The sequence below is a fragment of the Cervus canadensis genome, chromosome 1 (genome assembly GCF_019320065.1).
Source record: "Cervus canadensis isolate Bull #8, Minnesota chromosome 1, ASM1932006v1, whole genome shotgun sequence".
NCBI classification, from domain to species: domain Eukaryota; kingdom Metazoa; phylum Chordata; class Mammalia; order Artiodactyla; family Cervidae; genus Cervus; species Cervus canadensis.
The window spans coordinates 65,798,032-65,824,196 of NC_057386.1; the positions used below are offsets into that span (position 1 = coordinate 65,798,032).

Genomic DNA, 26,165 nt, shown 5'->3' on the forward strand with positions numbered 1-26,165 from the left:
ATATAATAGTCTTCAGGTTGATGAAGCACATTTTAGAGTAGTATGTAGAGGCGCTTTTAAAAATGTCTAGCAGCTAGGCTTTGGCCTCTTATTCTGTAGCAGGATTTCTCCATTTTAACACTGTTGACATTTTTGGTGAGATTATTCTTTGTCGTAGTGGTTAGTAGCATCCCTGGTCTCTGCCCACCAGACGCCAGTATCTCCTTCCTCCTGAACTGTGACAACCAGAGACTATTTCCTGGCGTTGCCAGGTGTCCCCTTGGGGAGGAGGAGCAGAATCGCCCCTGGTCGAGAACCACCGCCCTGTAGCCCTTTAGACCCAATTTTCTGTGAAACATGGAAATCCAACTTCTGAAAAGTTCTGGGTGATAGAGAGTTAAGGAGGAGGCTGTACTGGTCTCAGTGTATTTGCAGATGTAGCTGACTGCTCATTTCTTTCCCCTCCCCATCCTGTTAGAAGCTTTTGCCAACCATGATTCATGGAATGATTTTTTTGAGCTGAGTAATTTGTGGCTTTTCAGTTTCCTTACTTTCTTTCCTTAGCTAAACTTGTTTTGGTTTTAGCAAAGTGTTTAAAACAGCAAAGATCTTTGAAAATGAAATAATACATGTAATGATATATTTTCTAAGTAGATGATTTTTAACAAACTGTAAAAACTTTATATGCCTGTCCTTCTTTGTATCTTTCATAACTCCTCTGTCAGACAAATCCTCTCAACTCTGAAGGAGAGCCTTATGTAGGGGAAGACACAGCAACCTTTGAACAGTCCTTTGTGAAATCTGATGGTATGGCAGCTGGTATTTAAGAACTTCTTTTCTAAGACTTCTAAAGAGCATTTTAAAAATGTAATTGTCTTCTTTCTTTACAGATCGAAACGAACGAAATAAACCAGAGCATCGTTCTTCAAGGTATGAATTTATAGTTATAGTATTTAATAACTCTGTATATAGCTTCTCTTTTAGGAAATATTATTTGGAAGAAGTGCAAGTGTACCTTTTTGAAACACTGTATATTTGAATCTTCCATGGCCCTCAGGCGTCACAAGGGAAATACTGTTCATTCTCAGAACAAACATTCTTTAAAAAGTACTGACTACCTGGAAGACATGTTTTATTTTGAGAATTTGTGTCAGTGACAGGTATATTTTCACAGAAAATTATTTTATCCCTGTTTCTTTTCTTTTGTGGTTTATTTCCCTCCACTTTCTTTAATTGGTATTTTTATAAACATGTACTGCTTTTTTTTTTCTAATTATGTATAAAGCTAGCATGGGTTTATAGAAATTTAAAAATTATTTTTTAAAGTGGAAATCATTTAAGAAAACAGTGTCTTTCATCAACTGGAAATGGCAGGCTACTGCTAAAAATTTGATGTAATTAATTCTTCCTAGAGCTTATCAGTATATATATATATATATATATATTCCAGTTGAATTCTTTAAGTTCTCACTAGATATTTTTGAATGGCCAGGAAGATTCTATCCCTTCAGCCTCTTATTCATGCTGAGAAGTGTGTCTTATGAGATCTTCACCAACACTGAAGAGTGTTTTTTGAAATCCTTGTATACATATGGGATGGTGGTAGCTCAGATGATAAAGAATCTGCCTGCAATGTGGGAGACCCGGGTTCAATCTCTGGGTTGGGAAAATCCCCTGGAGAAGGGAATGGAAACCCACTCCAGTATTCTTTCCTGGAGAATCCCATGGGCAGAGAGGCCTGGGGGGTACAGTCCCTGGGATCACAAGGAGTTGGACATAACTGAGCAACTAACACTTGTCAAACTTATATGTGGAAAATTGTCTAACTTCCACTCTCTAGGCAAGAATGACAGATCTTTTTTTATTTTCTTAACCTAGTTCTGTGAAGGATTGTAACTTTTTAGTATCATTTTCACCTTATTCCACATTTCATCACTTTTTCTTTGCATTTTATATTGTGATAGTGTTATTAGTCACTTAGTCGTGTCTGACTCTTTGAGACCCCTTGGATTGTAACCCACCAGACTCCTCTGTCCATGGAATTCTCCAGGCAAGAATACTTGAGTGGGTTGCCATTTCCTTCTCCAGGGGATCTCCCCAACCCAGGGGTCGAACCCAGATCTCCTGCAGTGCAGACAGAGTCTTTACCATCTGAAGCACCAGGGAAGCTCCAGTACATTTTGCAGAGATTGTCAATCAGAGTAAGTTACTGAGATCTAATCTGGGAGGAAAATACAGCTAAGTACTTGGGATGTGAGGTGTTTTTTTGGGGAAGGAGTATAATTCACATACATTAAAATTCACTCTTTTTGGTGTATGATTCTATGAGTTTTGACAAACACGTACAGTTAGATAGCCATAATCACAGAAAAGGATGTAAGTGATTTTTTTAATACTTAAAAAATAATAGAAAAAAAGAATGTAAGAGGACTTTGACAGCATGCTTGACTGTGAGGGACATAAAGTTGAAAGGGTAAAAAATACTTAGGATGATAAAATCAGGATCCTGACATACTGAAGGTTTGATTGAATTAAGCAATATGAGTTTTAATTGGAACAAATGTAAATCCTTACCCCTATGGCTAAAAGATCAATGGAGCGTGAAGCAGTAGGGGAGAGGTGACTTAGCAATATTTTTGAAAAAACCTTGAGGATTTAATTCTTCATAAATTCATCATGAGGGGAGTTCCCTGGTGGCCTAGGGGTTAGGATTCTGGGCTTTCACTGCCATGGCCCAGGTTCAGTCCCTGATAGTGAACTGAAATCCCTCAAACTCCACAGCATAGCCAACAAGAACAAAATAAATAAATAAATCCATTCATTAAGAGTCAAAAATTTTATGTTGTTGCCTCCACCGCCTCCCAAAATGTCAGCATTGATTTAATTATGCTGAAAGACCTAGAATGTCCAGTATAAGAAAAGTGATAGCTCTAGACCACACTTTTTATATGCTATTCAATTCTGGGCCCACAAGGCTTTGAGAAATTGAAGTGTGCGTAGAACTGGCTTTGTCGATATTACTTGAGGTACTTAAAGGCAGAATCCTATGATCTACTCCAGAGATTCTCATTCCGTGGATGTGGAGTGAGGAGATCATGGGAATCTGTATATTAAAGAAGTGGCGAGTGAGTCTGATGGAGAGCCAGGTTGGGAACCACTGGGATAGAAGACCACAGCTGAGTTGTTGGGAGAGGGGAAGTGAAAGAGAAGAGCTGGGTAGAAGTCAAAGCTAAGTCACAGAAAGACTTGTTTAAGGAACTGGGAGAAGTTAGCCATGGTTTGGAAGTTTGGGAAGGGGTATAAGACAGAAATAACTGGATTCAAACACCTGAAGGGCTGTAGAAGAGACTAGCAAAATTGTTCTCATAATTGCTGTTCCCAGCATTAGCTCCCAATTGCTAGGAAGAACCAGGGAGCCTCGGAGGAATAGCTAATTCCAGATCCTGGGAAAGGGAAAGTCCGGGTAAGCCTGGACCCTACTGATAGGAAGGTAGGAAGTGCTCAACCATTGGGGTCATGTCAAAAAGACCTAGGAGGCAGCTTCAAGAGGCTCCCATTGGCCAAATCGGGCAATTCGAGTAGCAAAAATTTTAAATGACAATAGATTCTAACAGTGATTTTTTTTAAATCCATGTAGAAGAAGAAATACTTAAGTTTTTAATTATAAAAGGAAAAATGTACCTTTGTCAATGAAGAGCTCTGGTAATCACATTGTTGATCAAGTGGCCAACTTGTATACCTGTCACCATCTGTCTCGCTCTCGGGTGAGACAGCCTGACATTCTGTGACTCCAGTGCACATAGATGTCATTTATGTAATAGGAACCCTGGCCAAGAAAAGGTAATATGAAACATACAAAAAGGCTAAAAAGATATTTTAGATTTTAAAAGACTATGGTTGTTGTTGTTGTTTTTTTTAATCTGGAATTTTAAAATCTTAGATTAAAAAAAAAATGCTTTGGGGATAATTAAGAAAATTTAAATATGAACCTTATTTTAGATTTTTTTGTTAATATTTCTGATTAGGTGTATATAGGAAAGCTGTTATGTGAGAGAATGTCCTTATTCTTAGGAGATGTAAGCAGATATATTAGAGGCGACACAGGCTTATGTTTACAGCATACTCTCAAATAATTCATGAACATTAAAAAACAGAGATATAACAGTAAATACAGGAAAATATTAATAATTGGTGAATAGATGAAACGTATATATGGATGTTCACTGTACTATTCCTTTAGCTTTTCTGTAGACTTGAAATTTTCACAACAAGAAGTAATAGAGGAGGGAATCTGGAGAAGGGGATGGCAACCCACTCCAGGATTCTAGCCTGGAGAATCCCCATGGACAGAGGAACCTGGCGGGCCACAGTCCACGGGGTCACAGAGAGTTGGACATGACTGAGCAACTAAGCATACACAGTACAGTGGAGGGAATTGTTCTATATGTTCTGTGTTGTCCTGGGGGTAAAATATACATCTGTGGGTACAAAGTTGAGAGAGTAGATTTCTGCAAAATGTGAGGAAGGATTTCCAGATGTAGCAGGTCAAGGATGGAATGGCATCTGTGGGGGACACTGTCAAGGAAAAACTGGACAAGCTAGTGGAGGGGATAAAATGGAGAAGTTTCATGCACAGAATCATGATTCTAGACGGCTCCAGCCCGTGCTCATTCAATAGTCAACAATATTTGTTGAGAGACCCTAATCCAGGCTCAGGACACAACAGAAAACAAGGGAAGGTCTCCAGCTTTGTGGAGCACAGAGTGCCCATTGTTTGGGATTTACATTCCCCATCGGTCACGTCAGGATCCGAGTCGTCCTAGTTCTACTTCAGGCAGTGCTTGTGGTGCTTGGCCTCCAACCTCTAATTTATACTTTCAGGCTCTCCAGGACTGTGAGACTGGTCTTGGTAACCCTAGCAATTAGCACATGCCTGGTTCACAGTAAGCACTTAATAAACAAATGTTGGAATAAACATCAGATGTAGTTCAAAGAGAGACAAGGAATGCCAATATTTTTCCTTGCTGACTGGAAAGAGCCTGACTCTCAAAAGCTTGCCCATGAGTGCTGTTAAGTGCTTGTCACTACAGCAGCGAGGAGTACACCCTATAAGAAAGAAGCGTTTTCCAGGAAAGGCCAATGTCCTCTGTCTGAGGCGTCTGCCGAGACTGGCAGTGACCTGCGCTTCCCCTGCTGTCCTTAGTTGAGCAGGGCCACCCTGCCAGTCCATCAACCAGATTAATGCCTGCTGCATCAACAGGGCAGAGGGGAGAAAATATAAACAAAAGTCACTTAATTTTGGTGTGCTTTTTGGTTCTCCTCAGGCCACTTGGCAGCAAGAACATGGGCTCAATGCCCAGCATGCATAAGAGAGATGCATTTCTTTGGTTTGTGTTTTTATAAGGCCAAATACTCCTATAGCTTTCACAGTGAGAGGTGAATAAATCTGGGACGGCTGCCTGCTCTTTCATTTCAGTGCTGAAATAAAAAGGAAAGTAAAACTTTTGTCAAGTTAAAGGAAAAGTTTTATTAGGTATAGGTCAACACTAAGACCCCAAGCTAAAAAAAGCGTCACTTAAGCATTTCAGAGAGGCTTGCTGGGTGCTTTTTGATTGGTTTGTTTTGTAGAAGTCAGAAATATCTGAATTCTTGTCTTTTCCTTGTTAGTTTAAATATACCATTTCCCAAATTGATGTCCGTGGAACTTTCTTTGTAGGATATTAATCAGTATGTAAAAAGTAAACAATTACTGCATGCAAAAATTTGAAAATGGTGAGTTAACAAAATTAGACATATTTCTTTACTGAGGGTCTTTGATATACTGAAATGCATTATAAAGCTCCAAGTCAGAAACTTATTACAGAGGATTTTTTAAATTTGTCTGAATTTATAACTTCCTTTCCCAGACACAGGTACTAATAACATCTAGAAAAATGTACTATGGAATGGCAGTTGGGAAACTAATTGAGAGGGAAGTAGGAGCTAAAGATAATAAAGAAAGTTAAGCCCTGTAGTAATCAGTGCCAGCAATGGAAAATTAGGAACTTTTTTTTACCACCCCAGCAGGTCTGAATAATAGGTCCCGATGACTTATGGCAACTGAAAAATAAGCTACTTTGTCTTAAATGTTTTACGTACTGCAAGGAAATAATTTATAGCAGAAAAATAAGAAGGCAGCAAAACAGAGAACCCTTAATCTATTTCTCAGAAATTATCATTTTAATCTTAGTCTTTTTTAAAGCCTTTGATATCTGTTTATAAAGTTTGATGGAATTTCAGTAAAATTCACAAAAATTATTTAAAAATTAGACAAAAATAAAATTTTCTAAAATTTATCAGGAGGAATAAGAATAACCAACTTTGAAGATCCAAACTGGGAGATGCACTCTTGCAAGCGATTAAGACTGTTTTGTCAGTGGAGAAAGAGGTCGAGGGAACAGAAGGGAGAGCCCAGCAAAGATACACATGGGCTTCCCAGGTGGCGAGAGTGGTATATAGGACCTGCCTGCTAATGCAGGGGACATTAGAGATGTGGGTTCTATCCCTGGGTCGGGAAGATCCCCGATGGAGGAAATGGCTCCCCGGCTCCAGTATTCTCGCCAGGAGAATCTCATGGACAGAGGAACCTGGCCAGCTCCAGCCCATAGGGTCACAAAGAGCTGGGTACGAATGAGCGTCTGAGCACATCGTGCACAGTCCGTCAGGCACTGTGAAGGAGCTGGCGATACAGGTCCGGGGGGAAAGTGCACATGTCAACAAGTGGTGCGAGAACAATTGATTACCTCTATTAAAAAAAATTCTAAATGGTTTGCTTTATTTTAGCATGTGAGGTAGAATCTAAATACATAAAAGTAAAACATTTTGAGGAAATACATGAGAATATCTTTATGACGCTGGAGTAGGGAATGAGTTTTTAAACAAGTAGAAACCACACAGAAAAAGATGGACAAATTTGACTATGTAAAACTTTAAAACTTATACACGTGAAGACAACAAAAGCATGTGAAAAAACAAGTCGTTACTGAAACACACACAGGCAACAATGGTTAGTGTCCAATATAAATACACATCAGAAAGAAAAAGACAAATAACTCAGTAGAACAGGGGCAGGGAGCTCAGAAAAGATGAATCCTAAGAAGCCAACTAATGTTTGAAAAGATTTATTAGCTTGCTAATACTAAGAAGACGTGTACCAATGTGATGATGAGATATCATTTCACTTCCATTGAGTTGGTGCAGAAATCTCAAAGATTGACAATTACAAGTGTGTGAGAGAATAATCTGATATAGCATATTTAGAGAGTAACTGAGCACTGTATGGTAAAGTTAGAAAAGCCCAGACCATATAACCCAGCAGATATTAAATACCCTAGAGAAATACTTTGACTTGTGCCAAAGGAGCTGTGTACTGGAATGTTGAGAGTAGCACTCCTTTGACTGAGGGAACTGCACCTGTATGTGACAGCATAGATAAATCTCAAAAACAGAATTTTGGGTGATAAAAATAAATTGTAGGAAACTATATCCAGTCTCCTGGGATAAACCATAATGAAAAAGAATGTTTTAAAAAACATGTATAATATACACGTGTAAAATTGAGTCACTTTTGCTGTATAACAGAGATTGGCACACCATTGTATTGAGTTGGCCAAAAAGTTCGTTTGGATTTATGAAAAACCCAAATGAACTTTTTGGCCAGCCCAATAAATCAGCTATACATCAATTAAAAACAAAAAAAGCAGTCATAGAAGAAAGATAGCTTAGTATGATACCATATATATAAACCAGAGGCTAGCACATGGGCCAAATCTGGCCTGCCACCTATTCCTGCAAATAGTTTTATCGGACCTCAGCCACACCCATTTGTATGCATACTCTCTGTGTCTGCTTTCACATCACTACAGCAGAGCGGACTAGTTACAACAGAAGCCACATGGCCCTCAAAGCCTCTGACCCCTTAAAGAAAAAGTTTGTCAACTTCAGATACAAAAAACAGTTTGCTGACTCCGTTTGTCATAGGTGAAACACAAGCAGCATATTCTTTATTTTTATTGCTATCTGTATATATATACTTTTATATGAATATGTGTACCTTTAAAATAAAAAGATGGTGTGGCAGTCTGGATGGGAAGAGAGTTCGGAGGAGAATAGATACATGTGTATGTATGACAGGGTCCCTTTGCTGTTAACCTGAGACTATCACAACATTGTTAGTCAGCTGTACTCCAATACAAAATAAAAAATTTAAAAGGTAAAGTAAAAGTATACAAAAAGTACACATGGAAGTGACAAATAGTGAATTTAGGACATTGCTTATCAAAAGCATGGATGAGAAACGGGTACACAAGGAGTTTCAAGTGTATATTAATGGCTCAGTTTTGGGCTTTGTTTATCTATACTTTTTTTGAATCTTGAAAAATTTCATAATTAATTTTAAAAGTCTTTAAGAAGAACTTCTTTAATTCTGTGACACCAACAATGGTGTTTTTACAGGACAGGAGCATAAAACTGAGTGAAATTTTCTTGATTATTTCTGAAAGAGGAAAATAAAAAGGAAGAAGTAATTGAGAATGTTAAAAAAAAAAAAATGATCAAACAGTGTTCCCATTTCTACTCATAGTCTACACCTGTAGTTCCCTCTACTCTGTTCAGTTCAGTCCAGTCGCTCAGTCGTGTCCGACTCTTTGTGAGCCCATGGACTGTAGCACACCAGGCCTCCCTGTCCATCACCAACCCCCGGAGTTTAATCAAACTCATGTCCATCAAGTTGATGATGCCATCCAACCATCTCATCCTCTGTCATACCCTTCTCATCCCGCCTTCAATCTTTCCCAGCACCAGAGTATTTTCAAATGAGTCAGGTGGCCAAAGTATTAGAGTTTCAGCTTCAATATCAGTCCTTCCAATGAATATTTAGGACTGACTGATTTCCTTTAGGATTGACTGGTTGGACCTCCTTGCAGTCCAAGGGACTGTCAAGATTGTCTTCTCCAACACCACAGTTCAAAAGCATCAATTCTTCAGTGCTCAGCTTTCTTTATAGTTCACACCCATACATGACCACTGGAAAAACCATAGCTTTGACTAGACAGACCTTTGTTGGCAAAGTATTGTCTCTGCTTTTTAACATGCTGTCTAGGTTGGTCATAATTTTCCTTCCAAAGAGTAAGCATCTTTTAATTTAATGGCTGCAGTCACAATCTGCAGTGATTTTGGAGCCCCAAAAAATAAAGTCGGACACTGTTTCCCCATCTATTTTCAATGAAATGATGGGGCCAGATGCCATGATCTTAGTTTTCTGAATGTTGAGCTTTAAGCCAACTTTTTCACTCTCCTCTTTCACTTTCATCAAGAGGCTTTTTAGTTCCTCTTCACTCTCTGCCATAAGGGTGGTGTCATCTGCATATCTGAGGTTATTGGTATTTCTCCCAGCAATCTTGATTCCAACTTGTGCTTTATCCACTCCAGCGTTTCTCATGGTGTACTCTGCATAGACGTTAAATAAGCAGGGTGGCAATATACAGCCTTGACGTACTCCTTTCCTGATTTGGAACCAGTCTGTTGTTCCATGTCCAGTTCTAACTGTTGCTTCCTGACCTGCATACAGATTTCTCAAGAGGCAGGTCAGGTGGTCTGGCATTCCCATCTCTAAGAATTTTCCACATTTTGTGGTGATCCACACAGTCAATAAAGCAGAAATAAATGTTTTTCTGGAACTCTCTCGCTTTTTCAATAATCCAGCGGATGTTGGCAATTTGATCTCTGGTTCCTCTGCCTTTTCTAAATCCAGCTTGAACATCTGGAAGTTCATGGTTCATGTACTGTTGAAGCCTGGCTTGGAGAATTTTGAGTATTACTTTACTAGTGTGTGAGATGAGTGCAATTGAGCAGTAGTTTGGCACTGCCTTTCTTTGGGATTGAAATTAAAACTGACCTTTTCCAGTCCTGTGGCCACTGCTGAGTTTTCCAAATTTGCCGGCATATTGTGCAGAGCTTTCACAGCATCATCTTTTAGGATTTGAAATAGCTTAACTGGAATTCCATCACCTCCACTAGCTTTGTTCTTCATGATGCTTCCTAAGGCCCACTTGACTTTGCATTCTAGGATGTCTGGCTCTAGGTGAGTGATCATACCATCATGATTATTTGGGTCATGAAGATCTTTTTTGTATAGTTCTGTGTATTCTTGCCACCTCTTCTTAATATCTTCTGCTTCTGTTAGGTCCATATAATTTCTGTCCTTTACTGTGCCCATGTTTTCATGAAATGTTCCCTTGGTATCTCTAATTTTCTTGAGGAGATCTCTAGTCTTTCCCATTCTATTTATTTCCTCTATTTCTTTGCACTGATCACTGAGGAAGGCTTTCTTATCTCTCCTTTGGCCTCTGCTAAAGGGACTATTTATTGCTCTATGGATTTTTACCTCATTTTGATTTTGTTACCCAAGAGTTAAACAAGTAACACATGAAAACACTTTTTAGTAGTACAGAAATATGTGGTGTCCGTCTTTGTCCTACAAGCAACTATTATTAAAGGAGTCTGGTTCAGTGTCTATCCTAGTCTACTTCTATACATATATGTAGTAGATACTCAAGTATAATATTTAGCATAAGTGAGGATATATCTGTGTGTAGTGTAGATGTATATGTTGTTGTTGTTCAGTCACCAAATTGTGTCTGAATCTCTGTGACCCCATGGACTTCAAGCTTACAAGAAATCAACTTTGAATATTCATTGAAAGGACTAATGCTAAAGCTCCAGTACTCTGGCCAACTGATGTGAAGAGCCAACTCACTGGAAAAGACCCTGATGCTGGGAAAGATTGAGGGCCAAAAGAGAAGGGGGTGGCAGAGGATAAGATGGTTAGATAGCATCACTGACTCAATGGACATGCATTTGAGCAGACTCTGGGAGGTAGTGAAGAACAGGGAAGCCTGGCGTGTTGCAGTCCTTGCGGTCAAAAAGAATCAGACACAAATTAGCAACTGAACAACAACCCTATTCTTGGTCTTATAAAGATGTTAGGATTTTATTTTGACACTTTACCATTATCACATTATGGTTTAAATAGATTAGCTAAAAGCAAAAGATTTAACTTGTTTTTGCTTTTCTCCTTTCTAAATATGTCTATTAAAATGTCATGCTCTGCTGGGCTTAGTTTAACTACTATAATTCTGTAGCATCTCCCTACCCGTATATTTTGATTCCTGTACCTCTATAAACTATAGCTTGCGTGTAATTACTTTTTGGCATTATGTTTTCTAAGCTGTAAGAGAAGTATCATTTCTGCTGTAGCATCTGTAATGTTGTAAACAAGGTGAAAAATTGAAGTGTATACAGGTTTTGTAGGGAAAACTCCTTTTGCAATCAGAGATATGAAAGGATTATTAACATTTTATGTCATTCTACAGAGAATATGTATTTTTTACTATGGCTTTAAGAAATGTGACTTTAGCGTTTTCCCTTAGTGTGATGGGAATGAAAATGAAGCATTGATATGGTCCGACAGTTGGGTAATTGAAAAGGTTTATCAGCTGGCCTACCACTGCCGTACTACTTAGTATGGGAGCTTCTCTGAAGTTGTTTGAAATTAAACTATCAGCGGGCAGTTAACTGGAACAGCAGCTGGTCCTGTATTTGCTACTTTTTCTCAAGACTGACTGACACGTGTGGCCACCCACTTCTCAGCAGTCCAAGGAGCTCATGGAAATCCTGGCCCTTAAGTTTTTTCATCCTAATTCTTTTCTCTCTTTCCCTTGGATTATATTTTATATCAGTTCTTTGCTTTCCTGCAATATAATTTAGAAATAGTTATCTATACAGTCTTACAAAATCTGTATTAAATAGCCTTTAGTTGAGTGAACTTTGTATCCATCTTTGTGGATCTCAGTTTGCCCTTAGATTATGATTTTACCTCAGTTAATAAATGTCCTTGTACAACTGGACTTTAATTTTTTATTTATATGCATTCCCTTACTGGCAGAGCGTGTATCACATCCTTCAAATGTATTGCATAAGACTGTAAACCATAAAATTGTACTAATTCCTGGAAGAATCTTAGTGTGGACAGAATTGCCAAATAGTCATTTAGAAGCCCAATCACCTGCTGTGTCATTAACAGAACCCTACTGTTGATCCAGATTCAGTCGTTTCATATAAAAACCCTTCCATTTTGTCTCTTTTTAAAATTGAAGTGTAGTTAATTCACAGTATTGTGTCAATTTCTGGTATACAGCAAAGTGATTCAGATACACACACACACACACACACACACGTATCTTTCAGATTCTTGTCCATTATAGATTAATTACAGGGTATCGAATATAGTTCCCTGTGCTGTCCAGCAACACTTGGTGCTTATCTGTTTTATTATAGTAGCTTGTATCTCCCATACTCCTAGTTATCTCTCCTCTCTCCCTTTCCCCTTTGGTAGCCATATGTTTGTTTTCAATGCTTGTGAGTCTGTTGTGTATATAGATTCGTTTATATTATTTCCTAGATTCCGCATATAAGTGATACATAATATTTGTCTTTTTCTACCTGGCTCACTTCACTTAGTATGATATTCTCTAGATCCATCCATCTTGCTGCAAATGCAATATTTCATTCTTTCTATAGCTGAGGATTCATCTATTAATGGGCACTTGGGTTTCTTCCATATCTGCCCTGTTGTAGATAGAGCTGCAATGAATACTGGGGTGCATGTATCTTTTCAAGATATCCATTCCTCCAGATACTTGCCCAGGAGTGGGATTGTTGGATCATACAGTAGCTCTATTTTTAGTTTTCTTAAGGATACTCCATATTGTCTTGAAACTGGAAATCAGACCAGGTTCCAAAAATAATTTCAGGGTTGGACACCTCCTTTTTGATGAGGGGCTCCTCTGGACACTGTCAGAACATTCAATTCTGCCCCATGACAAGATTTTGTCACTTTCCATCACATTCCAGTTGTAGAGCAGCTCTCAGAAGATGCAGAGTAAGCCTGCCTACCCTTGCACAACACTTCTAAATGCAGCAAAAATAAGGCAGGAGTGCCAAAGAAGGACTTTATGTGTGACTCTCTCTTCTTTTGGAAAGGAGGGCTGAGAATCAGTGCCCTTTGGTAATTAAGAAAATAAAAGAATAGAAGGAAAATATCGATTGTCTGAAGGCTTCTGAGTAACACTGTGTCTAAACTACAAACATCCCGTCAATTGTAAACCTGTTTCCTAGAGATAAAGTTGTCCCTAGCGTACTGCCTTGTGCAGGCAGTCCAGGGATGCTATCAAGGAAGGACAAGCAGACCTAAACATTTATCACCATCTCTTGCCCAGTACTTTCTCTTTGGTTACAGATTCCAAAGAGAAACTCTCAGTAGAAAGAAATTCTTATAAGCTGAACTCACTGTTTGGATTTTTCTTCTTGAAAATTATTTAGATTTGGGGTTGGTTGGGGCATATATACTGATGAACACTGTCCAGGTATACTGATGACTAAACTGAAAGAGTCCAACTGTAGCAGGAGATTTAAAGAGAGAAGCTAGGATGGTATGGTCTCAGAAGAAGAAGAGTTTGTGTAGGAAACTACTTTGTTTTCAGTGCTGCATGAAGTTCAACTGTACTTCCTGTTTGTGGGAATTCCTAAGATACCCTTGTATGCTCAGAATTAAAATCCCATCTATTAAATTCAAGTTTAAAGGGTTTCAGTTGCTTTTAACCTTGCAAGGTAATAAAATAACATCTAAGGAATCTCAACAATATTGTAATTTAGAAATGAAAATTACGTACTTACATTGGCTTTAGGACTGTCCCAAACTGTATCCTTGACTCTAGGATTTATTTCCACCTGGGTTAGAGTATCATGAGTTTGCTGAAAGAACAGAACAGAATAGTTCTTGAAAGTATTTATGTACAAACCAGATTTTTGCCATACAAATATATTGTGTGAAGAGGAAAATGTATTGCTTTTCTTATGAACACTGACAGCAGATCTATGCCTTGGTGAGTAATAGAAGACTTTTTTTGCTTTGTCTTCTTCCACCAACAAAAGGAAAAAAAAAACCAACCCACAAACCCAGCCCCAAAATATCCCTCTTTGATGTGGGATCTCTTAAAACACAAATACAGCCAGCCCCATGAATTTTCAAACATTTATTTGCATATACTTCTCGACATGTTATATATTATGAATAAATCCCAGAAGTGATGAAAGTGTTAAATCATTTTCTAATAACCTTCAAGACATTTTATTTTCCCCCTTCCTCTGATTTAAATCTTCCAGTCATGAAGAGTCCGTGAAAAAAAGACAAGTTTTCAGAGTTCTTTGGTAATTAATTCACAATTTCCACTTATTTAAATTTTTTTTAAGTTTTCTTTTGTCTTTGGTGACTTCCTCTCAATATTTGGCTATAGGGGAGGCAGTGATATTCAGCGGCTAAGAACTCAGGCTCTCGGGTCTAAGAAGTCAGTCAGTTCAGTCACTCAGTCGTGTCCGACTCTTTGCGACCCCATGAACTGCAGCATGTCAGGCCTCCCTGTCCATCACCAACTCCCGGAGTCCACCCAAACCCATGTCCATTGAGTTGGTGATGCCATCCAACCATCTCATCCTCTGTTGTCCCCTTCTCCTCCTGCCCTCAGTCTCTCCCAGCATCAGGGTCTTTTCCAATGAGTCAGTTCTTCGCATCAGGTGGCCAAAGTATTGGAGTTTCAGCCTCAGCATCAGTCCTTCCAATGAATACCTAGGACTGATCTCCTTTAGGATGGACTGGTTAGATGTCCTTGCAGGCCAAGGAACTCTCAAGAGTCTTCTCCAACACCAGAGTTCAAGAGCATCGATTCTTCTGCACTCAGCTTTCTATAAAGAAGTCCAACTCTCACATCCATACATGATTACTGGAAAACCATAGCCTTGACTATATGGACCTTTGTTGGCAAAGTAATGTCTCAGCTTTTTAATATGCTGTCTAGGCTGGTCATAACTTTCCTTCCAAGGAGTAAGCATATTTTTTCATGGCTGCAATCACCATCTGCAATAAGTTTGGAGCCCAGAAAAGTAAAGTCAGCCACTGTTTCCACTGTTTCCGCATCTATTTCCCATGAAGTGATGGGACCAGATGCCATGATCTTACTTTTCTGAATGTTGAGCTTTAAGCCAACTTTTTCACTCTCCTCTTTCACTTTCATCAAGAGGCTCTTTAGTTCTTGTTCACTTTCTGCCATAAGGGTGGTGTCATCTGCATATCTGAGGTTATTGGTATTTCTCCTGGCAATCTTGATTCCAGCTTGTGCTTCTTCCAACCCAGCGTTTCTCATGATGTACCCTGCATATAAGTTAAATAAGCAGGGTGACAATATACAACCTTGACGCACTCCTTTCCCTATTTGGAACCAGTCTGGTGTTCCATGTCTAGTTCTAAATGTTGCTTCCTGACCTGCATACAGATTTCTCAAAAGGCAGGTCAGGTGGTCTGGTATTCCCAGCTCTTTTAAGAATTTTCCACAGTTTATTGTGATCCACACAGTCAAAGGCTTTGGCATGGTCAATAAAGCAGGAATAGATGTTTTTCTGGAACTCTTTTTTCGATGCTCCAGAGGATGTTGGGAATTTGATCTCTGGTTCCTCTGCCTTTTCTAAAACCAGCTTGAACATCTGGAAGGTCACAGTTCACGTATTGCTGAAGTCTGGCTTGGAGAATTTTAAGCATTACTTTACTAGTGTGTGAGATGAGTGCAATTGTGCAGTAGTTTGAGCATTCTTTGGCATTGCCTTTCTTTGGGATTGGAATGAAAACTGACCTTTTCCAGTCCTGTGGCCACTGTTGAGTTTTCCAAATTTGCTGGTCTAAGAACCAGACTATCAAAATTTAAATCCTGGCTTCATCATTTACAGGCTTTGAGAACTTGAATGTAAACTCTTTGCTCATCTGTAAAATTGAGGTCACAACATATTTATACACTCTTCTAAGGTAAGGGTGGACGTGGGGATAAGTGAGTTAAAAGGTATGAGGCATTAGAGCAGTGCTCAATAAGGTCACCTAGGCTAGCTATTGTAGCCACTGGAATGGACTAGTTATCAGCTCTAACGTCTTCCACTCTAGTTAGATTAAGCAATTAATTCTTACCAAGTGGAATTTAAACTGAAATCTTGGAGTTTTTTAAGTTTCATATTAAAAAAATTTTAGAGTGGAGGGTAGAATAAAGATCATCCTATCAAATGATATTATATGACAGATAAGAAAATTGACATTAAATGATGCAGTTATGCTCAGAGTTGTGGCATGCCTGTACCTGGACCTCAAACCTCTGAACTCTTCTCACAGTCCACTCTCTGTGTCTGACAGCTTTCAGAAGGAAAACTTCTAGTCCTGAGCCCTACATGCCCTGTATCTCTGGAATTCACTTACAGCCTTAATGCTATCAGATGCTTTAAGTACAAGGCTGAGTCACCTCTCCCCTCTCCACTCTTCTGTTTGGCCCTTATTTGCATAGACATGTGATCTTGGTGTAAATAATGTACCACCCTTTATTGTTTTATAGTAGTGATTGTTGAGAATATAGCCTTCAGATCACCCATAGATTTGTTTTGCTTAAGCCTGAGGCAAAACCACAACCTGCATTTAGGGTAGCCCTCATGTTAGGGAAGTATCATGACAAAAATAACAAAACTCCATGAAACATCAATGAATGCAAATTTGATATCAAACAAATGTACTGGAATTTCTTTTTTTTTTTTTTCAAGTAATTTTTGGCACTTTACCCTACAATCGAGCAATTCCACATTTAGGTATCTACCCAGGAAAAATGAAAAGATACCCAATCAAAATTTTGTACATCAGTGTTTGTTGTTTAGTCACCAAGTTGTGTCCAACTCTTTTGCCATCCCATGGGCTATAGCCTTCCAGGCTCCTCTGTCCATGGGATTTCCCAGGCAAGAATCCTGGAGTGGGTTTTCATTTCCTCTTCCAGGGTGAGGTTTCTATGATGCCATGTTTGAAAGTGGGATTCACTTATATTCACCAAATAGTTATTGTGTATGATAAGCACTTATAGAGCAGTGAGATAGTTTATACTAAATCTGGGGAATTGGAACCCTAAAAGACAATCTGTAGGAACTTTGCCTCTCCCTAATTTCCCTTTAACTGTTAAGGTTAGCGGTCTTTCTGTCCTCCTCTGACTAGCCCTTCTCTTCTCTGTAAAGCAGCACTCCAGATGTTCTTTCTAGTGACACTAGTCAATGTGGTGAGCCCCACAGTTGGGCCTGCTTGACCTCATTCCTCTTTCTGGACAGGACCTCATCTTGAGAAAAAAATATTTGGGTTTTGACAGCACTACACTAATTCTTGTAGGGGATCTTTTCTAGTACCACCTACAATCTCTTACAAATAAAACATGAAAAGCAGAGTTTGCATAATCAGAGTGTTTAAAAACACAAGACTTCCTGGTGGTCCAGTGGTTAAGAATCTACCCTGCAGTGCAAGAGACACGGGCTCTATCCCTGGTCCAGGAAGATTCCACGTGCCGTGGGGCAGCTAAGCCCATGAGCCACAACTCCTGAGCCTGCTCGCCCTAGATGCCGTGCTCGGGGCAGGAGAAGCAGCCACAGTGAGAAGCCCGAGCATCGCAGCTGGAGAGGAGCCCCCACTCACTGCAGCTGGAGAGAGCGTGTGCACAGCCGTGTAACCGAGCGCAGCAAGAAAAGCGCTTACGTCATGTGATAACCATAGCGATTAATGTAAGATGTAAATAATGGGGGCAGCTGGTGTGGGGTATGTGATAACTACTAATCTTCACAACTTTTCTATAAATTTAAAAAAAGACTGTTTACAAAATTTTTAATTTTATTTTTAAAAAAAATCTTGCCCCCAAATACATATAAAACTACTGTGACAAAACAAGTTACAGCAATTCAGTGTTAGCATAGTAAGCAGCTTTTATTCTGCTTTACCAGATAATCTAGGATAAAATGATCAAGCCTGAATTACTTGAATAAGAGAAAGATCACTATTCTAGTTTGAAAACAAACATATCTAAGGAAATGTTAGAGTTAAAGGGGGAATATAAGTATAATCTCTATGTTTAAAATGGGGCTTAAAGTTACTCTTTGAAACATTTGATACCACAGGACCAACTAAAGACTGGGTCCTAATTACTTGGGCATACTTCTGTCTAGAGCACGGACTACCCTGTATTATAGTTCATAATTATGTGTTTATAAGTCTGGCTCACCACCTGAAGGCAGCTATTCATCTTTCCGTCTCTAGGTTTGGTAACATGACAGATGATCAGTGTTTTCTGATTTGAGAAGAGATACTTGCAAATGAACCACAAATAACTGGAAATCTCAGGATCTCAAGAAATGTATTCCCTTTTGAGGATACCTGCAGAAGTAAATAACCCATGTTTAAAAGAAAATAACCTTTCTGATGTGTACTTGTGTGTTGATTGTCTGTACACATTGCTGTTTTCTCAGGCTGCTAAAATCATCCCGTAGCCCTGCTGCCCCACCACCAAGGATAGTCCCACATCAGCTGACTCTCGTAGAAGTGCTGGTGGCAATGCTAAGGGAACCTTTGCTGCTACTGTGGGTTCCTGTCAGAGGAACCCCGTCCTGTCTTTTTCAGGGCCTTGCTATCAGGGCTGTGGCCTGTGGGAATGAGGTGGGATTAGGAGAGGAACTTGGAAATGTCTTAGATCCAAACCTCGCCCTTTGTAGTTATGTTTCTTTCCTCTTTTGTCTCCATTTCCTTCTTTCTTCTTTTCTTGAAATTCCAGGAAAAATCTTAAAATGTCATCTGACTGGGTTCAACTCAGACTGCAACAGCTGTACGTCTCTCCCAGGAAAACCATGGCCCCAGGTTTAACAGTGTTTGTCTGGAAGCAAAATGTGTGGCATTATCACACCAGCTTCGGGTGTTTGGAAGCTTTCCTCTCTTCACTGCTCCATCAATAAAACAGGAGTGATATTTGCTACCTAAATAAAGAGGACATACAGGGAGTTGCTAAGTTGCTTCAGATGTGTCCGAGTCTGTGTGACCCCATAGACAGCAACCCACCAGGCTCCTCCATCCGTGGGATTTTCCAGGCAAGAGTACTGGAGTGGGGTGCCATTGCCTTCTCCGATACAGGGAGTGGGAATTAGTAAATAATGTATCTTCTTTTTTGCAAGTAAGGGTCTTAAGAAAACAACAATTCTATCTACCCATCCATCTGCCTGTCTGTCCACCCACCTGCCTATCCATCCATCTGTCCATCCACACATTCATTTCAGTTGATTTCTGTTGTTAGGAATTCTTATAACAGGAAGAGCCACGGCCCAGGGAACAATTGTCGTACCTATTGGTATTCTTAAGGTAACATAGGCATTGGTGGCAGGTGAGCAGGATGGTCTTGGGTGCCACTAGAAATTTGGGTTAGGATGGCCAAACCTGTTGTGGAAACACCAGCCCTGAACTAGCTGAGAATTTGAGGAGTATCTCTGACTTTGGCTGCTGCAAGGAGGTGAACTTTACTGTTCATATCTTCACAGTCTTGCCACTTGCAATCCAATTTATGATTTTTTTAAAGTTTGATTATACTTCACCCTTCTGTTCATTTGAATTGACTGTCATGACTTGTTTTATATTTGTGATGTTATTTTTCTAAAGATTCCTTAGGTTTTCCCACACCCCCTAATATGTATTAAAATTGCCTGATTAAATTTTTCTAAAAGAGCTTGCCTGTTTACTTATGTATCTTCTCCACTTATATAAGCTCTTTGAGTGCCAGAGCTCATCATTTTTACTCTTGTCCCTAGCACCTAGGAGAATCTCTGAATGTAGAATACGCTAAGGAAATAATATATACATTCTTTTTTACTCTTATTTTTTAATATTTTTTTATTTGACTGCATTGGTCTTAGTTGCAGCACTCAGGATCTTCTTCCCTTGTGACCCATGGATTCTCTACTTGTAGTGCACAGGCTCAGTAGTTGCAGCTTGTGAGCTTAGTTGGTCTGTGGCATGTGGGATCTTAGTTCCCCGCTCAGGGATCAAATGTGCATCCCCTACATTGCAAGGTGGATTCTTAACCACTGGGCCACCAAGGAAGTCCCACATTAATGATTTTTAAATTCTAAGTGTTTATGATAATTTAATTTGATTGAAAGTATATGAAAGTGAAAGTTGCTCAGTCGTGTCCAATTCTTTGTGACCCCATGAATATACAGTCCATGGAATTCTCCAGGCCAGAATACTGGAGTGGGTAGCCAGTCCCTTCTCCAGGGGATCTTCCCAACCCAGGGATGGAACCCAGGTGTCCTGCATTGTGGGTGGATTCTTTACCAGCTGAGACACCAGGGAAGCCCAAGAATACTGAGGGTAGCCTATCCCTTCTCCAGCAGATCTTCCCAACCCAGGAATTGAACCGGGGTCTCCTGCATTGCAGTGGATTCTTTACCAGCTGAGCTACTAGGGAAGCCTATATAATAATTTGACTATTAACTATTTTTTTGTGTGTAAATTAATTTATTTTAGTTGGAGTCTAATTACTTTATAATATTGTAGTGGTTTTTGCCATACATTCATATGAATCAGTCATGTGTCCACCATCCTGAACCCCCCTCCCACCTCCCTCCCCATCCCATCCCTCAGGGTCATCCCAGTGCACTGGCCCTGAGAGCCCTGTCTCATGCATCAAACGTGGACTGGTGATCTGTTTCACATATGGTAATATACATGTTTCAATGCTATTCTCTCAAATCATCCCACCCTCGTTCTCTCCCACAGAGCCCAACAGTCTGTTCTTTACATCTGTGTCTCTTTTGCTGTCTCACATGTAGGGTAATCGTTACCATCTTTCTAAATTCCATATATATGCGTTAGTATACTGTATTGGTGTTTTTCTTTCTGACTTACTTCACTCTGTATAATAGGCTCCAGTTTCATCCACCTCATTAGAACTGATTCAAATGCATTCTTTTTAACAGCTGAGTAATACTCCATTGCGTATATGTACCACAACTGTCTTGTCCATTCATCTGCTGATGGACATCTAGGTTGCTTCCATGTCCTGGCGATTGTAAACAGTGCTGCAATGAACATTGGGGTACACGTGTCTCTTTCAATTCTGGTTTCCTTGTTGTGTATGCCCAGCAGTGGGATTGCTGGGTCGTATGGGAGTTCTATTTCCAATTTTTTAAGGAATCTCCACACTGTTCTCCATAGCGGCTGTACTAGTTTGCATTCCCACCAACAGTGTAAGAGGGTTGCCTTTTCTCTGCACCCTCTCTAGCATTTATTGTAGACTTTTTGATAGCAGCCATTCTGACTGGCGTGTAATGGTACCTCATTGTGGTTTTGATTTGCATTTGTCTGATAATGAGTGATGTTGAGCATCTTTTCATGTGTTTGTTAGCCATCTGTATGTCTTCTTTGGAGAAATGTCTGTTTAGTTCTTTGGTCCATTTTTTGATTGGGTTGTTTATTTTTCTGGAATTGAGCTACATGAGCTGCTTGTTTATTTTTGAGATTAATTCTTTGTCTGTTGCTTCGTTTGCGATCATTTTCTCCCATTCTGAAGGCTGTCTTTTCACCTTGCTTATAGTTTCCTTCCTAAGTTTAATTAGGTCCCATTTGTTTATTTTTGCTTTTATTTCCAATTGCTCTGGGAGGTGGGTCATAGAGGATCCTCCTGTGATTTATGTCAGAGAGTGTTTTGCGTATGTTTTCCTCTAGAAGTTTTATAGTTTGTGGTCATACATTTAGATCTTTAATCCATTTTGAGTTTATTTTTGTGTATGGTGTTAGAAAGTGTTCTAGTTTCATTCATTGACCAGTTTTCCTAGCACCACTTGTTAAAGAGATTGTCTTTTCTCCGTTGTATTTCCTTGCCTCCTTTGTCAAAGATAAGGTGTACATAGGTGTGTGGATTTATCTCTGGGCTTTCTATTTTGTTCCATTGATCTATATTTCTGTCTTTGTGCCAGTGACATACTGTCTTGATGACTGTAGCTTTGTAGTATAGTCTGAAGTCATGCAGGTTTGATTCCTCCAGTTCCATTCTTCTTTCTCAAGATTGCTTTGGCTATTCGAGGTTTTTTGTATTTCCGTACAAATTGTGAAATTATTTGTTCTACTTCTCTGAAAACTACCATTGGTAGCCTGATTGGGATTGCATTGAATCTATGGATTGCTTTGGCTAGTATACTCATTTTCACTATACTGATTCTTCCAATCCATGAACATGGTATATTTCTCCATCTATTTCTGTCATCTTTGATTTCTTTCATCAGTGTTTTATAGTTTTCTATATATAGGTCTTTTGTTTCTTTAGGTAGATTTATTCCTAAGTATTTTATTCTTTTTGTTGCAATGGTGAATGGAATTGTTTCCTTAATCTCTCTTTCTGTAGTCTCATAGGGATGCAGGGGATTTTTGTGTGTTTATTAACTATTTTTGAAAAGTTTTACACTAGATCCATAGAAGTTTTTAAAATATATAGGTTGTTTTCTTTTTGAAACCTGTTTTGAAGTTGTATGCATGCTGCTACTCATACTAGGATTCTGGGGGATTTTTATCCTGCTAATGGCATTTAGATTTGACCTTAGCCTGCTGTTTCCATAGAGTTATTGATGATCTAATGATTTGAATGTAATTTTTATTAATAAAAAGTCATGAATTTGGGATTTCCCTGGTGGTCCGGTGGTTAAGTTCAGTGCAGGGGATGTGGGTTAGATTCCTGGTCAGGTAGCTAAGATCTCACATGCCTTGTGACCAAAAAACCACAACATAAAACAAACACAATATTGTAACAAATTCAATAAAGACTGTAAAAAAAATGATTCACATTTAAAAAGTCTTTTTAAAAAAAGCCATAAATTTGATATGAACCAATCACTTTTTTGGTTTTTGCCATAATGAATCTTTCTTAAAAAATAACTTACAAATTGCAGAAGTAATAGTGTTCATTATATAAAACTTGGAAAATACAGAGATATAGGTAGATAAATCATATGCAGTGATGTGCTTATACATGTTTAACAACCAGTTAAGTATAATTTCATATGAATATTGGTTGATACCTTTGTTTATATTAATGAGTAAGATGAAAGTGAAATAACCAAAACTTAGGTCAGATTTTGTCAATGACTTGAGCAACTTCTTGCTGATTCATATAATAGTTTTCAAATCCTGGAAGACTATTTCCTCAAATTTTTGTGATATTCCTAATGTAACAGCTACAAACTTGTTTTTATGTTGAATCTACATTATTAACATTTTCTCAGTCACTTTCTTATGTCTAGACAATCAGTAAAACAATAAAGTGAACCCTGGTTTGCCAGTGTTTTGTTGGCCATCATGACCTCAGTGATGATGAATTGGGAAAAATTGCACAGTAGTACATCATTATACAGTATTTTCACCATTCAGAAATCATAGGAATAAATCATCTCAAGAGCATAGATAATGATAAAATGTAATAAAATAATTAAGAAATTATAAGTTTTGAGTATTTATTAGGCTGACCAAAAAGTTCATCCAGGTTAACTTTTTGGGCAACCCAAGTTTACCTTTTTTATGTGATTTGTTTAATTGTAAGTTTGTATGATTTAAATGTTTATATAATTTTAAATAGTAGCTATGTTTTAAAAACTGGCCTGCAAAATTTCTGAAAATTTAATTGTCTATTTTCAGGAGCCAGTATAAGCTGGTTCCACCACACCACTGGGTAGATTAGTTCTCATTTTTCTTGTATAAATATAAAATATACTCATATAAATTATATAAGTATATATATATATAATGTATACATATATATGTATATATATGACTTTTTAGGTAAGATTTAAAAAACAAGATTGGGGTCACATTGAATATTCAGTTTGGGGATCCATTTAATTTTGTATTGGTCACATGCTGTTGCTTTGCCACAGACTGCACTTTCGGCCATTTCGTTGGTATAGCTGGTGAGACTCAGTGAGAATGGCTGAATGCAGTGCCTCTCCTCTCCAGTGTGGTTGGGAAGAGGAAAATAGTGTGAAAGCAGCAGCATAAGTCTCCGTTGTAGCAGGTAGTTGGAGCTAAGTATGGTGCCCCTGTGGGTTGCCTTAGGCTTCAGGCAGAGTCCTTCCCTTGAGAACTCTGGAGTTCTGCTCATCCACGGTACAGCTGGACCTATTCTCTCCTGTGTTCTCTTCTGTATCTTCTTGCTTCCCTTCTTTCTGCTTTTTTTCTAATGCTTATAAATAGATTTACTCTGTGAATCTTTTTAAATGTCCTGTAGAACTGCTATTAATACTTTGAGGGCAGTTGTGCTCGTGGTCTACAGTCTTCATATGTGCTTGCTCAGTCGTGTCCCACTCTTTGTGACCCCATGGACTGTAGCCCACCAGGCTCCTTTGTCCATGGAATTTTCCAGGAAGGAATACTGGAGTGGGTTGCCATTTCCTACTTGGGGATCTTGCAGACCCAGGAATCGAGCATGCATCTCTCTCGTCTCCTGCGTTGGCAGGTGGATTCTTTACCACTGAGCCACCTGGGAAGCCCAAAGTTTAGTATACCTATTAGGTAATTTCATATAACTCCTGGTAGTCATCATTTTAAATGCCTTTAAAGTCTTTTGGCTGGAAAAAAAAAAAAAGAGTCTTTTGGTTGCCAAATATGTTCTTGTTTTCCAATGAAAAAGATTTCCAGTGGATTTGTAAAAAAGAGTTATAACTGGTAAGTGTCTTGCTTGCACTCCTTACATAATGGAAAACTTGTTGAATATTTGCAGTAAAAGTTTTCCTCCCTACTTGCTATTGAAGGGCTGTTTTAATTCCCAGAGGAAAACAAATCCGCCAGTTGTTAGAATGAGCTCAGCTGTCTCTGTTCTCTTTTACATTCTTAGTCAAAGTTGTAAGCTTTAGCAGGAACCCTGAGAACTGCCAACTTGCTAAGTACTTGATTAAATGATTTCTTACTGTATTTGTTTTTATTAGCAAAATAAAAGCCTTTTAGGCTTTTAATATTTGAAATTACATTGATTAGGTTTTTCTGTTCTGTATGTTCATTGCTTCATTATTATTTCCTCCACCTTTGGTTAAACCTATTTTATTCTGACTTAGACATCACTGCGATTTGGTAAAAAGATAGAAATGTAATTCTGAAGGAAATTCTAATGGAAGAATTTAGCCAATCTAAAACCTTTGATTAAGAGATGATGAAGCTAAGAAATGGATGGCTGCAACGTTTACTTTTAAAAGAGATTTTTAAAAAGTTAATGGCCTCGAAAAAATCTTGTAGTGTCTTCTAACAAATAATTACACCTTTTTATGAATAACATTTAAACCTAGCCTTTAAAAATTATCTGCCTATTTCAAATAAAAAATGGAGCTAACGTTGTTAGAAGTAATACCTTTGGTGGGTCTCTGTTGTGGTGTGTGCGCCCCAGCCTCTCTGGTTGCAGTGCATGGATGTCTCTTATTGAGGCTTACTGGCGTAATTGCCCCATGGCATGTGGGATCTTAGTTTCCCCACCAGGAATCAAACCCGAGTCCTGGCATGGGAAGGTGGATTCTGGACCACCAGGGAAGTCCCTACTTTTGTAAGTTTTTAAAGACAGGGTTTCAAACTGACCTAATTTCTTTTTATCTTGTTGGAAGCATCAATTAATATTTTGATCAGTTACAGATGCTTATCATATGTGTTTGTTTTTGCAATGAAAAACAGCAAACTATCATCCCTTGTGGCGGTTTTTCCTTCATACCATAAAGAATGGAGAAACGCAAACTCATGTTTCTCACCTTTTTTCTTTCCCTGCTGCCTTCTACTAAACCCATTGATTTTTCATATGCTTTTATTGATAGTAGTAACATTTTATTTTTTACAAAAGAATATTTTCCTGGTTAATTGAGATCAGTTTGGTTTCATTTGAAAGCCACCACATGCTGAGATTGATGCATCTTCTCAGATACTCATATGCCTACACACATCCCTTTGGCACACATCTTGTTGCTGGCCCAGAACAGACATCAGCTGCTTCTGGAACTTTTCAGTCTGGGTGCTGATTTTGATTGCTGCATCATCAGGAGACACTAAGCCTCCATGCTATGCCATTATGTTTTCTAGGTTTCAGTCCTGAATTATTCAAAGTGTCTGGAATGTCAAGGTTAGAGCCAAAAATATGGTCTATACTAATTGTACCCCCACTGAAAATGAATCCACTCACTTTTACTGAGATAGATTT

The 26,165-nt window shown here is 38.7% G+C and overlaps 1 protein-coding gene across 8 annotated transcripts in view; it reads left to right on the forward strand.

The window, feature by feature from the left end:
* SH3D19 (SH3 domain containing 19) overlaps window positions 1-26,165 on the forward strand; it is a 196,786-nt gene that overhangs the window by 92,688 nt on the left and 77,933 nt on the right. For 6 of the 8 annotated variants that reach the window (XM_043484650.1, XM_043484637.1, XM_043484644.1 and 3 more), the window contains exon 2: window positions 870-909. In XM_043484650.1, coding sequence (XP_043340585.1) covers window positions 870-909 — 40 coding nt within the window. Of the gene's footprint in view, window positions 1-509; window positions 787-869; window positions 910-26,165 lie in introns of those variants that run through there. The other 2 variants (XM_043484662.1, XM_043484671.1) reach the window with 2 other exon arrangements.